This window comes from Lygodium microphyllum, chromosome 7 (genome assembly GCF_053477565.2).
Source record: "Lygodium microphyllum isolate KBCC chromosome 7, Lygodium_microphyllum_v1.1.10, whole genome shotgun sequence".
NCBI lineage: Eukaryota > Viridiplantae > Streptophyta > Polypodiopsida > Schizaeales > Lygodiaceae > Lygodium > Lygodium microphyllum.
In genome coordinates, this window is record NC_141141.1 from 164131768 (window position 1) to 164146478 (window position 14711).

The 14711-nt window shown below is 41.0% G+C and overlaps 1 protein-coding gene across 4 annotated transcripts in view; it reads left to right on the forward strand.

Annotated features, from left to right (window-relative positions):
* LOC148034204 (uncharacterized) overlaps window positions 1–14476 on the forward strand; it is a 99613-nt gene extending 85137 nt beyond the window's left edge. For 2 of the 4 annotated variants that reach the window (XM_087682198.1, XM_087682200.1), the window contains exons 6-10: window positions 1045–1171; window positions 1289–1353; window positions 12826–13000; window positions 13132–13272; window positions 13395–14475. In XM_087682198.1, the coding sequence (XP_087538324.1) occupies window positions 1045–1171; window positions 1289–1353; window positions 12826–13000; window positions 13132–13149 (385 nt within the window). In that variant the 3' untranslated portion in view covers window positions 13150–13272; window positions 13395–14475. Of the gene's footprint in view, window positions 1–1044; window positions 1172–1288; window positions 1354–12825; window positions 13001–13131; window positions 13273–13394 lie in introns of all 4 variants that reach the window. The other 2 variants (XM_087682199.1, XM_087682201.1) reach the window with 2 other exon arrangements.
* The last annotated feature ends 235 nt before the right edge of the window (window positions 14477–14711 follow it).

The window sequence follows — 14711 nt, forward strand, 5'->3', positions numbered from 1 at the left end:
GTAGACCTTGGTATGATTGACGTGGTGCCTACATTGCATTTGGATTCTATAAGTGCTATCTAATTAGCCAAGAATCCGGTCTTCCATGCGAAGACGAAGTACATTGAGGTGCGGTACCACTTTATCAGAGAGGTTGTTGAGGACAAGTCTATTGACCTTGTTACGATCTCAACTGACCAAAATCCCACAGATCTGCTCACGAAAAGTCTCTCAGCAGAGCGTTTTGCCTTCTTTAGGAAGTTGATGGGCGTTGGATGAGATGACCTATATTCCTAATCTTGTTGTACTCTATGTACACATTGTAATTTGTCACTTTTTTTTTCTTATTCCCTCTTCACTCCAGGCTCATTCACCTTTAAGTGGGAGGCTATTGGGGATAAAGGCGCCTGTGCCTAGTTGCACGTGTATTACTACACTAATAGTACACGCACCTGTACATTGCATGTGATGGGCGCCTATCACTGTTACTTCATTTTTTATTCTTCAGTGACATTTGAATAAAGGGAAGGCCGGTCATACATTGTGGCTGTTGGAGTTCCCACATCTTGAGTCTCTCTCTCTTGCTCTCTTACTCCATCCGCCATAGCTCACACCTCTCTTGCTTCTGCTTGCTCGTGTTTCCACTTGGGCTTCTCCCTTCAAAGTTTTCAAAGAAGGGAACTTAGTTATTTCATTTATGTGTATTGCTTTGGATCTTACATTCAAACACTCCAATACCACACATAATATGTGTCTTGCTTTCAAATTTCTCAAGTAACTGAAGTTGACCACTCTAACATACATGGCTTGTGAGGAGGTAAAAATTGTATGATGTCGGAACTCATATCTAGGTGGTGCTTTGAGGTTTCCCACTTCTTAACTCCCTACCTTATAAAAGCATGGGATATTGTCTTTGATTCTGCTCATTTTCATTATCACTTGAAAATTTGAATCTTTGTTGTGAATGCTTTTTGGACGTGTATTGAAGACAAACTAGACATATACAACTGCTTTTGAAGGTTGGAAATGAGGAAGTTTATTTAGTTATGGATTCTTTGGTTTTAGGATTAAAAATGATGATAGACTTATTCAGACTGAAGGCCTGGAGTCTCTTTCAGAAGCTGAACTGCAGGCTGCTTGTAGGGAACGTGGAATGCTGGGCCTTTTTTCTTTGGAGGACATGAGAGACCAGGTTAAGGACCTTAAGGACCTTTAGCTCATTTTATATATTTACAAGAATGGTGCCTTACAAAACTACATGATGAAATTTCTCTGATGTGAGCTGTTATTCTTTCAACTATTCTTGCAGCTGAGGAATTGGCTTGATCTCTCTTTAAATCATTCAGTGCCCTCTTCACTGCTAATCCTCTCCAGGTACATGATTAGTGCTTTTTGAATTTTACAATTGAAAGCTACTGTCTCCCTCCAAAATTAAAACTTTAGAGAGGACAATGCATTTTACAGTTGATAGTTGCTCTTGATGCTTGTTTGAGTTGTGCAACACATCCGAAGCTCTGATTTATTTCAGAGTTCAACATCCCATGCTAGCTACTTGGTCAAATATAGGATCGATTCGAGTGATGAAACAACTCTACCTCGCTGTTTGAGGTGTCTTTGACTTTGCATTCAGCTTTGCAAAGCTAGTGTCTCACCCATGCAGTTACTAATGCTTGTAAACTTTCTAACAAGAAAACTCTTATCTTCCTACCTTTGTATTGAAGCAGGTTTTTTATTTTTGCCTCTTATCCTCAGCCTCTGAAATGAGCAAGGGTTTCCCACTATAAACTAATACAAAAATAAACACGTTTGTGTGTGTGTGTGTGTGTGTGTGTTTTCACCTCCTTTGAGGATTCCTACCCATAATATACAAGGATTACCAAAAGAAAAGTGTATGTCTGTGTATCTAGGTCAGACATGGTTGTTGGTAAAGAGGCACAATGGTTCTAATAAGGGTGGGTTCAGAAGACGGCGGTAGCTGTTCCACCTTTTCCACCCCATGCTGTTCACAAGGGATGGCGGAAGCTTGTGTACTGAATCTCATATCTCTATATCCAACCAATGAGAAAAAGCCTATGGTTTATGCTCATTGGTTGGAAGGTTGGGATCCATGCATCAAACCTGAAAAGTAGGGTGGAAGCGGGCAGGCGGACGGGGAGCTTCTGCCCAAGTTTTTGTGGGTCTGGAAGTTCACTGACTATTTATAAACAAATCCCCTCCAGCCGTATAGGACATACGCCCCTTTGAACTCATCTTCTGCTGCCCTGTCTGAACCCAGCCTAATGTAGAATGAACTATGGAACAAGTAAGGTTCAGACTAATGTACAATGAACTATGGAACAAGACCTATGAAGCCTTTTTCCACAAGACCGAACCGAAGCCTACTGTAGAATGGAAGAAGCTAACAACATCTGTCCGTCACAAATGAGCAGTCATTTGCAAGTGCTGATCCACAAGCATCATTGGTTTAAATGAAAAAGTTTTCTGCCTTCTGCACATCCATGCTTCCCTGCCCATTCCCTTTATCTTAATGGTAGGTAGCATGCAGTTCATTTTGCAAAACTTTATGCCAACGCTTTTCACCCTCTTGGCTCTTTTCCACAAGCGGTCCCTGTCCATTTTTTAATTGCATCAAGCAATGGTAGGTAACATGCAGTTCATTTTGCAAAACTTTATGCCAACGCTTTTCACCCTCTTGGCACTTTTCCAGAAGTGGTCCCTGTCCAAGCTGTCTTCCCATAACCATGCGAAATTTCCATTTCGGCCTACCATAGCTTTCGTATCACCGCCATTTGTGTCATGCTTTTTAACACGGCACAATTGATTTCATTGTATTAGAGCTGAACACTCTATTGAATCCTTATATACTCTTAAGTTGCTGTGTGTGTATATACACACACTAACGTATTATTTTGTATTTTGGTTGTAGGTTTTGGAAGCCCCGAACCTGCAGACCTACAACCATACCCAAACCAAATTTGAAATTTGAAATCCTCACTTTTTTATTCTTATGGCACACGTTTTTCCTATCCTTCCTCTCTCTCTCTCTCTCTCTCTCTCTCTCTCTCTCTCTATCTTTATGTTGTGAAAATGCAGACATGAACTGCAGCAAGCTAACACACTTTGGGCTTTGGCAGAGATAGGATAGCGTTCATCTTGATGTAAAGCCATGGCTTCACTCTCTCTTTCTCTCTCTCTCGGAAAATCCGGTGATGCGAGATGGGGATAAGCTGCTCCTCTCTCTCTCTCTCTCTTTCTCTCTCTCTCTCTTTGAGTGGCAGTGGGAGGTAGATGGGATGTGGAGTGGTGGCCGAGCTTGGAAGGTCAGCGGGATGTCGGGTGCTGGCGGCAGGGAGTGTTTTGGCGGCAATGCAGCACGTTTTGACAGTGGGGGAGAGGTAGTTTTAGCCTGAAGCAGCGGCAACAGAGCAACACGTGTCAACAGGTGGGCATGAGCCCAGGACGTCAGCGGCAATGTGGGAGTGGACGCTAGAGCACGCACTCTCTCTCTCTCTCAAATATCTATTAACGGTTGCACAACGAAAATTTCTAAAGTAGCTGTTAAAATTCTTTTGAGAACCCAACATATCTTTTAAATCCGGTCAAAATCCTGATATCCTGATGTACCTATTCTATTTAGATGAAACTTTTGAAATGGCCTTTTTATTTTACCAAGAATTACCCATATACCGCTCGTAAATTTAAAATGAATGAGAGCATTTAATGTATTACATATTAATGAGCTGAAAAGGATCATTATTCATGGAGACACGTACCACGCCATTGGTGATGTTCTTTGTGAGCTCAAGGGTACGCCTATATGTATACTTCTATACTATATTATTATTATTGTTGTGGCTTTAATAATACTTGAACTTAGCAAAGCTCTAAATCTAAAATTTCACTCCAACATCACACATATCAATGGTCTTTATTATACCACTTTTGTTAGGTTTGTTATTCTTGAACCTAGCAAAGCTCCAAACCCAATTTCAAATTTCCCTCCAAAATCACACATTTCAATGGTCTTTATTATACCACTTTTGTTAGAGATAGACCATCCCTTCCCTCTCTCCTTTTTTTTTTTATAATACCATTTTTTTTCCCAAAATATTTGCTGCATGAGAGAGAGAGAGAGAGAGAGAGAGAGAGAGAGAGAGAGAGAAGTGGTCTAGCTTTAGTACTTGACAATGGAGATGAATATACTAGGCCAATGTCACAGTTGTTTAACTAGAAAAGCATAAAATATCAAGGATAGAATGATATTTTAGTAAGTTTGAAATTTGAGAGATATTTTACCAAATATTGGGATATTTTTCAACCTTTCAAAGCTAATCTCACACTAGCATGAGTACAATGAGCAACTTGCACTACACTACAAGATACAGACCTCATACCAATGTTCAAAGCGACGAAAATGTTCATAAAGAAAATTGCCTCCGTTGTCGCTAAAAACGTCAGTATTAGCGATGCCATAGAACCGTCACAAAGCGTCGCTATTTGCGTCGTTACGAGCGTCGCAAATGTGACGCTAATAGCGACGGTTTGCGACACAAACTGCGATGCTAATAGCGACGCGTGCAGTAAATTTGCGATGCTAATAGTGACGGTTACAGAGAATTTTTTTTTTTTTTGTGGAGGCCATACAAAAGAATTACAATAAAGCATACAATGCTCGTCAAAGTGAAGGCAAAGCGTACTTGAATCCATAAGACTGATACATAAAATAAATACAAGATTACGTAATGAAAGCGACGGTAGAATCATGGCAAGATACAAAGGATGATAATAACATAGTGCATAGAAAATGCTTACATAAATCACATGACAAAAAAAGAAGAGGATGTGCGCTCCACAGATCCAAGGGCGAGCTATAGATCCTCGCCATCCGAAAGCTTGTCCCGTTGCAAAGGAGCATCGAACGGACTCTGCAAAAAAAGAAACAACTACATATCAGTCCATCATACAATAATGCATTTTAATTAAAATTAGTAACTACGGATAAGAAATATGAGTGACCTACTGGGCCGTCGCGTGCATATAATCTATCGATCAATGTAGTGAGACCGTGTCTGTTTGCATATCGAGTCTCTAGGTCGGTGGGATCGCGGAAGCAAGAAGAACAAAATAAAACTTATAAAGTCCTCTAGATAGGTCCTGTGGCCGCCACTTCTAAGATAGACCACTCTTGCCTACAGTCGTGCCCTCGTTGCCTCATGCCTGAGTCGGCACTAGTCATCTGCGTCTAGCCACTCAGGCTTAGAGGTTCCATTCTTTAGTGTCTTGTGTGTATCCGATTGTCGTCTGTGTGACATGTACGCACGCATGCACTCCATCATCCAGCCTGTGGAAAACCTATCGTTGCGGTGGGTATTGAAAACTTCTCATGCAAGGATGCTACTATGTAGTCCTTGCTCCTCTCTGGTATATTTTTCCAATGATCCAAGACGTGTCGAAAAACTTATTGGCACAACTCTCTTATACGAGCCATCACCCTTTTCTCCTCATCATTCATGATGATGACTCTTGTCTTATTATCTACAAGGTATCTATACTCCTCTGGGGTATGTCTAAGATATGTTCTCTTCTACCTGCGACTGTGCTCTTGGGCATATTCAGGAGACCCCTGCACATCTGGTGTACTTACGGGGGTGGTATCTCTCGGAGTAGCACCCATAGGGATGCCATGTGTGGACGGCTAAGAAAAAGCTGGAGTGATTGGAGTAGACGTCTCCACAGGTGCGATAAATTCCATAGGTGACACAACTCCAATAGAACGATGAGACGGAGATACTGCGTCGGTATCTCCATAACAATCCCTTGAGCTACCCTCTCTCGAACTTGTACGAGAGTGAGGAGTAGTACTTGTATCTCGAGCCGACCGCGGGCTCACCGCATCCACGTCTCTGTAGCATCTCCCAGAACCACTCCCTCTGTCCGGCCCAAGTCTGGAGCGTCGACCTCGTCTACTGGAAGCCGAAGTGTCAGAGCGTACCGAATAAATCTAATAGAACGGCCTAATGGTATCCGAGACAGCTTTTGGTCTGCCATATCTTTAAATCGAGCCATCTGATCTGGAGACATACGTGTAAAGATCTCTTGTAGCTCCTTATCTTATCCCTCAACTCATTGTGCGGATCCAAATATCCACAAAGATCACTTGCATAGATAAAAATTAATGTTAGTATAATCAATATAAATCAAGCAAAGCACAGTAATATAAATCTAAAAAAAATGATCTTACTTAAAACGCATATCTTATGTATCCTTATAAGCGATTCATCAACAAATTGAGTAGGTGGATGCTCTAAGTATGATGTATCCTATGGTCCCATATCAATCTCCTAACACAACTCCGCATACATTGGAAGGTCGATAGAAAGGTTACCATAAAAGGATTAGTCCACCTCGTTCTCAAAGAATTCTTGGCCTCTTGTTTTTCCATCATTGTTATCCGATTCTGTCTCCTCTGTATGCTTCAAGCTTTCAGCAACCTCCATCCCTTGCAATATCAACCCCTCTATTTGCATACTGTTCTCATTTACGCTAGGAACATTGCTTTCATCATATACTCTCACACTTCCGGGAGCTAAAGGTACAACATACCACCATCGAGGTTGTCGAGGGTTTGGATAGAAAATTACTTGTTCAAAATCACATACAAAAGAGATTTAACTTTTGTGACATATACAATGTTGTAATAAAATTAAAAAAACATGAGTTTATGGATCTGTTCACAATGAGACGGCAATACAAATATGTTGCGCAAATCCGTCCATTTTTTTTCAGAATCTATTTTGAGAAAACTAGATGGATCTCGTCGAACTGTTGTCCTAGCTCCTTCTAGTACCACTTTGAACCACTGCACATCGAATAGGATCATGGAGAAGCTACGGTAATCCACTATGATAATACTTTGCAAGTTTCCAAAATACTCCATCCCATTTATAATGGTGTTTGGATCCGTTACTCGTCATCGGCTCTCTTGCTTGAACTTTGCCATGATACCAGAATCCGTTGTGAATCGTATTTTGTCGATACGCTCCACGCAGAAATGTTGTCTATGCGACTACGCCGCATTATATATTTTGTACTGTACATTGAAACAGTTAATTAGTTGTCACATATAAAATCTACATACGAGAGCTTATAAAATACGTCGTCACCTTTAAACTACATCTCCTCAAGAATTTCCACTCCTTAGTTGAGACCTCTGCCCCTTCGCGAGAGGCTACGGTCAAAGCTCCATGTAACCATCACATTGACATAAACCACGGCATCTCCTTCATGTCCTCGGGATATCGAATTGGTTGATGGTGCGTACAACGTCAAAATTTAGATCGCTTTTCTTTCCGATCTTTCTTAGTTTGCTCATTCCTAGCGAGCCACGTCTCCATGGAGGAATGATGCAACATACAAAAACGATTCACTTTCTCCTCCATTATAGCATCCATCCTTTTTTCTATCCCATTTTCAACCACCACATCTTCGGTCAATCTATCATCGTCCTTCAGAGACCATAGCATATTATTGTTTGAATCCATTGTTGGTAGCCACTTTGAAATATGCACTAATGCCTTAGACACCAATCAACCTTCAGCCATGCTACCTTCTAACTGAGCTCGTTGCCGCACAAAGCCTTTTAGGGTTTTCATGAAGCGCTCCAAGAAGAACATCCATTGCGTATGGACAGGTCCCGTAATCTCCACTTCCTCTACAAGATGTACCAGGAGATGGGTTTGTATTATGAGCATGCTGGTGGGCTGGTACTTCTCAAAGAGACAGACAGTCTTCACTGCTTCTCGCCTTACGGATTCATTAGAGGATGTCTTGATCTCTTTCTGTGAGATCCATTGCACTAAATTTGACAACCTTTAAATCGCCCCACGTATTTTTGGAGTAAGGCATCTCGCGATTGCGATTGGTAGTACAAATTGCGACAAATGAAGAAGCATTATGAACAATGACTAGATTTCAAATAGCAAAATACGCATGCCACTTACAATCCATTCGTAGTACAAACTTGACATATCTTATGTTAATTATGGGATTTTAGCCATGATAATTGGTCGTCTTTAGAAAACGTGGACCTGAGAGAATGCATCGTACTCGTCGGAGTGTGGATAGACTTGATAATTTGTTTCACAATGCACTCTTTTTTAGTGGAAAAAACTCAAGGAGCGAGAGATAGTTGCAAGCGACTATCGGCACTTGACTGAGGCTAAAGCACCTCCATCTTGTTTACCTCCTTCAAATCCATTTGTGCTCTCGCAGTCTCTCTTTCTTATGATGTGATCTCATAGTAAGCTGTCCATATTCTTGAAAATATGTATGGGATCCAACAAGTGGTTGATTTGTAAGTGGGTCAAATACGATAACCCGTAGAAAACTGAGAACCATCGCATTCCGTTTGGATGCGACTCCGTGTGGACCATTTTCAACTCGTATCAGCTTTGGGCATTCATTCGTGTTGGAGGTCGTCCAAGAAAACCTTCTCTCAGTTTATGGCCCTTCAGTAAGAAAGCGGCGTGTCCTTGATATACCATATTCTTCATGGTTCGTGATCTTCGGGAGTCTAACTATGGCCCACACAATGGATATGTATGATAACCTGAGGTAACCAGACCTGTCCCAACATCTCTATCCAGTGAATATAAACTTGAACGAGCTATGATAGATATTACAAACGAGAACAGAAGCCTACTTACCTGAGCACTTTCCAAATCCCGGAAAGTCATGCATGGTCCACATGAGAATAACTCGTATATTGGCGGACCATCGACTATCGCGCTTGCTCATGTGTTTCACAGCAACCCCCTCCTTCCACAAAATGTTAAGCTCATCGATTAATGGATGAAGATACACGTCCGTATTCTTGACTTTGTAGCGGCCAAGAACGAGTAAGCTAAGGATGAGGTGTCCTTTCTTCGTAGAAAGCCATGGTGGGATGTTGTAGTTAACAAGGACTAGAGGCCACACACTGTAAGAAGTTGAGCGCAAACTGAATGGGTTCACGCGATCCGTAGCAAGATTGAGCTGAAGATTCCTTGGCTCTCGGGTAAAGTCTGAAAAGGTAGAGTCAATGTGGCTCCATGTGTGTGAATCCGTTGATATTCGTTGGACTCCATCTGTGGATTTATTTTGCACATGCCATGTTGTCAAGCTCGTCATGCTGGACGTACGAAACATGTGATTCATACGGGGGATAAGCGGAAAGTGTCTAAGAACTTTTTGAGGGATGGTTTGCCCTTGCAAGCCTTATCGATATCTGTGAGCACCACACTTTGAACATATCTCTATAGTCATGTAGTCTCCTTGAAACAGTACGCAATCGTTGACACATACATGGATGTTGTTATAGTCCATGTCAAGTTTTCGTAAAACATGTCACGCATTATCACGAGACTCAAGCATGGTATTTGTAAGTGGTAATATATGATACTTTAGCAACCTGAAAAGAAATCATAAAACACCTTGAAAAAGCACAATTGTTTTTTATGATGGTATCGAAAAGAAATTAACAAAGCGTATGTAGAAGGTACCTAAACAACTTGGTCACACTTGCATTGCTTCACATGTATTTTGCTTGCACACTTAGGAGTGCAAGCAGTGTCTTCAGACGAGATACTCGGCACCCATCATATAATGGTATGAATGTTTTCTCTCTAAGCGGATTAGGTGTCTCGGCATCCATGGGTATCAATGTATCGATCATTGCCTTCATCTCGGCCTCCAAGATTGTAGGAAAGTCTGAAAGATTGCTTGTTTTCTCTAGTATTGACGGTATAGATTGGGTAGTGCCTTCTAAGTGGTGGATTGGCTCAGACACTCCATCCATCGCATGCCCAGGAACTCTTCTAGCTGGCTGTAATAGGTGCACTCCTTGGGACGAGACATATCTTCTTATAATAAATTTTACGGCCACAACTAATGTTTTTGTATATGATATTAAATTAGTTTGCGAATACAATGCATGATTGATATACACTTTTCTTACCGTTTGCTCAAAATCTGAGATCGCTTGATCAATGATCTTTGATTGAAACTCGCCGAAGCGTCGTATGTGTTCCATAGACAATCGACGTTTTCGTCTAATTGCCAGCTTACATTGAGAGCAAGGACATGGGACACACTGATTAAGATACGCCTCGCGATCTTGAACATCACGGCGTTCATTGTTTTCCATTTGGTCAACGTTACGACAAACAATTATTTTTGTTATCATTCTTTTTTCCTTTCTTAAATTGTTTAAGGATGGATTTTTTCTCTTGTGATTCAACAAAATTAACGTCAATTAAAGTCGGTTTCCTTCCTCTTTCTTTGTTTCTCCCTGTTTCTTTGCACCTTTCTTTGTGCTCTTTGTTTTATGTTCTCTCCCCTTTTCTCTTTTATGTTTTCTTTTTCTTTCATGTTTATTTTCTCTTTCTCGTTTGCTCTTGCTCTTCCTTTTTTCTACTCCCTCTCTTATTTTCTTTTTCTTTCTCTCTCTCTTTTTGTTGCTCCTCTCTTTGTTTCTCTCCATCCACTTATGGACGGGTCTACAGTATGTAAAGTCTAATATGCTATGCATGGGGGCGAGGGACTAGCTACCCTACCTTGGAGTGTTCCCCGTTCCGTGGTATTGCATTGGACCTTGCCACTTTTTTTCCTTTGTGTGCGACTCGATATGCAGAGCGTAAGAGGAGGTAGCGCAAAGCATGTCAAGAAAACCATCCATTCACTTTCAAGTTCAATCTCTCTTTCACTTTACTGGCCTTGGAGACACAGGCCTTTCGCGCCTTCCCAAAGCGTCGAACATACCCAATATATATTCTAAAAAAAATAAAAATAAATAAATAAAAATATCTCTACTGCTACTACTACTACTACTCGCCTTTCCTAAGCGTTGAACACACCCAAGGTGTACCTTTAACAAAACCTCTCTCTCTCTATACTACTACCACTACTACTACTACTAGTACTGGCCTTCCCGAAGTGTCGAACACATACTACTACTAGTAGCACTCGCCTTCTCGAAGCGTCGAATACACCGAAGGTGCACCTTTAACAAAACCTCTCTCTCTCTACTACTACCACTACTACTACTCGCCTTCCTGAAGTGTCAAACACACCCAAGGTGCACCTTTAATAAAACATCTCTTTTTCTCTCTCTCTTTGCTACTAATACTACTACTATAAACAGAAAAAAAAGAAATTATAGAACAAGATCTTACCCTCTCTTTGTTTTTCATTCATTCATTCTCCTCTCTCTCTCTTTCTCTTTTTCAAAATTATGTTCCATGTTTATTCTTTCTCTCTCTCTCGTTCTTTCTTCCTTTTTCTCTCTTCTCTCTCTCTCTCTCTCATTTCCTCTCTTTCTCTCTCAATACACATCATTCTTAACAAAAACAAACAAAAGAAAAGGAGAAAAAACAAGAACAAACTAAGAGGGAGTAATGGACTCACTGCAAAGGCTCGAGGATGGATTCGGTGGCTTCTCTTCGCGACGGCGCCTCCTCTTCGTCCTTCATGCACTTCCTCTTCTTCACGAATGGTTGCGGTGGCGGTGAGAAGCTCTCATTCTTCCTCTTTCTCTCTCTCTCTCTCCCCCTCTTCTTTTCAAACGCACGATGTAGTTCACTCTCTTTCGCTCTTTTGCGGCAAAATGCCACGCTTGGGTTTTGGCCCGTTTTTTTCCGTCTGAGTACTGTCGCTATTTGACGGCCGTTTGCGATACAAATTAACGAACGGCCATAGCTATTCCGCTATATCCTTGTAGTGCTAGCTGAAGTGGAGTGTGTGTAGGGTAAGGAAAATATTGGAATATTTCCCTAACCTTCCAAAGCTAATCTCACACTCTAGCATAAAAGCGCACAATGAACAACTTGCACTAGCTGAAGTGGAGTGTATGTAAGGTAAGCGGGCCAGTAGAGTCATCTAAGAGTCCCCCATTATACTTCTTTTTCTCAAATGAGTTACATAGATATTTTATAATACTCAAACTATATGTATGTATGTATGTATGTATGTATGTATGTATGGAGCTCAAATAAAAAAAACTTTTGGGGTATTTTGATATTTTTGTCGAGTAGAGCTAGTTATAAATGAAGGGTCTAAAAAAGAGTGACAATGAGGGGCCAATAGAGTGACACTCAAGGATGTATTGTTTAGAGGTTTCACGAAGTCCAAAATATAAAAAAATTTACATGGCTCAATTGTTTGACCCATGTCAAGCTTATACATAGTATGAAAAAATTTGTATATAATATGAAGTGGCTTAAAAAGTTGCATCTTTTTTGGAACATTGTCACTACATTAGGGTGTGGTGAGTTTCACTTTTGGAGGGCATCCCCTTTACCTTAGTGCTGTTATATACAAAAGCCTCCTTTGTACATTGAGCACCCTACAGTAGTGCTAGGATATTGGCCAAGCCTTTGAACAGAAAGGGCCACCAACACAAGGTCCCTCGTGCAATAAAATACTAGGACACTCTAATATCTATTGAAACTTTGATGGTGTTCTAATCATACTCTGGTTTGGGCCACATGTGCCGATGCCATAGAAATGCTAGTTTGTATAATTAAGATTTTTTTTGTTGTGTTTGGAAAACGCTTCTTTGTAAGAAAATCTTTGATATAAAAGTCAACCTTGTAGTACTTGTTGGTAACATGCTTTGGATGTTCTACTAACTACTGAAGATACGAAGCATATGCACTCAAGCTCCACATTTTGTAAAGAAGTCACAGCTGTTTACATCAGCCATTTGTACTAGGTTCTATTATACAAGTTAGTACAGAGCAAAGTTAGTTTTGTTCCAGGTGCTCTATCGTTTACGTCGTACTATTCGTCCTGTTCTTTGTTGCATTCTAGAACCTTCACCGTCTCTGGAAAATTGAAGCCTGAAGAGGCTGTCCAGGCTACCCTCTCATCTCTTCCAGTTGAGGTGGTAGATTCAGTAGGCCTTTTTGCTCTGCCCAGTGAGGATGGCCTTGCAGAGCGCCAGCGCAAGTTGGAGTACTTGAAGATGCAGGAAGAACTTATCAAGGTGTGTTCCTTTCCCAGCAACTTAGCTAATGAAATGACATGGAAAGCCAATCTACCTGGTGTCTTAGTCTAATAAGCTTTACGCTATCAGCAGCTCCCTAAGGAGTAAATATGTGTTTTCTCCTCTTCTAGGAAGGAGAAGAGAAGTAGCAAAGCACAACTTGAGGAATTGAACAGCAAAGATGAATTGACTTGCGCACTAGCACTCTGATGGGATCTACTTCTGTAGTGAACTCTCTTTCGGTACTTCTAAATCAGCTGGCGTCAGTCATGGTAAGATTTCAAAACTACTGGTTTTGGGCTGCTCTTGTTGTCAAATATAATTTGTCAAACGTTGTTAACAGCTCAAAAATAAGTAATCTACAGTAACTTGACTTCAAGGTACCATTCTGCAGGACAGCAGAAATATCCTTCTAAATTTCTCTTAGGTTTATCATTTGCTGATATAGACTTGTAAAGACTATTGGCTGGCGGAACTGGCATAACTCAATAGTTGTCGGAGGTCGTTGTTCTTGAACTCCAGGAGTGCACAGATTGTTACATGTGAATTATAGTGGAGGTGATTCCATTGGAGAAAAAAAAGAAACGTCTATGCAGTCAAGGTGATCGATAAACTCGGGAAACCAGTTTGTAAACGCAAAACACCTAGTGTAAACATATTGTGGAGGCGATTCCATTAGGGGAAAGAAAATCTATGCATTCAAGGTGACCCATAAAGTCGGAAACCCGTTTCTAAACATTGGATGTAACAGATGTCTCAGTGTAAAACATAATTGTTGGTATGGATAACCCTCTCTCTCTCTCTCTGTGATGGGTAGTAGTATTAATTACGAAGAATATCCAAGAGTCACACGACAGAGAGTGATTGAAGAGATGGTAGCACGCCAGTTAGCCAAATCATACCTAGTAAGAAGACCAGCATCCTTGATGGTACTGAATTGCCACTGAAGACGACCTCATAAATGCAAGACGGGAGAAACGGTAAGCGGCAAGCAACCTGGCAAGCTAGAAATCTATGACGGGGTCTCCTCTACTGCAGTAAAAGGAGCCATTTGAAATGGTGTCTCGATAGGGTAGCAGCAATCGGAGACCATCCAGTGGCACCCACCAACATTCGCGAGATGAGCAGTTCACACATAAAAGAGATTATATTCAGCCAACCCAGTGATAGACGTTCACCAAGGCAACTTTAAAAAAGTGCGGTGTTCGATTAATTGTGTGAAAATAAATAAATCAGCCACACTATGGCGATGCAACAACTGAAGTTCAGTTTGAAGCTTTCAAGGACTTGTGGAAAACCCTATAGCTAGCTCTTTTACACCCCCGACTCCTTAAGGACTACCGGTATCTCCTCCTTACAAAGGACAAAATCAACGTTGAAGAGCCCTTTCTAATTAAATAGCCTCGAGTTCCTAAATTTTTAGATGTGGCGGATCAATACTGCTCTAATTATATCGCACAGTTCAGCTACAGAGTCGTTTAGATCTCCAGAGTCCTCAAAAAGAATCTCTTTGCACTTGATTTTGCCACAGAAGCTATTTCAACCTATCTCATGAGTTTTTGCTACCCACAAGCCTCTTATTCTGTACTGTTTGAACTAGTGTTGCAGAGATTTTACATGTCTTTTACACATACCACATAGTGGTGAAGATCTCCTAGATTGGACAATCTCTCCCTTGTAGACCACTTATTCACGATGGTCTGCCACAAGA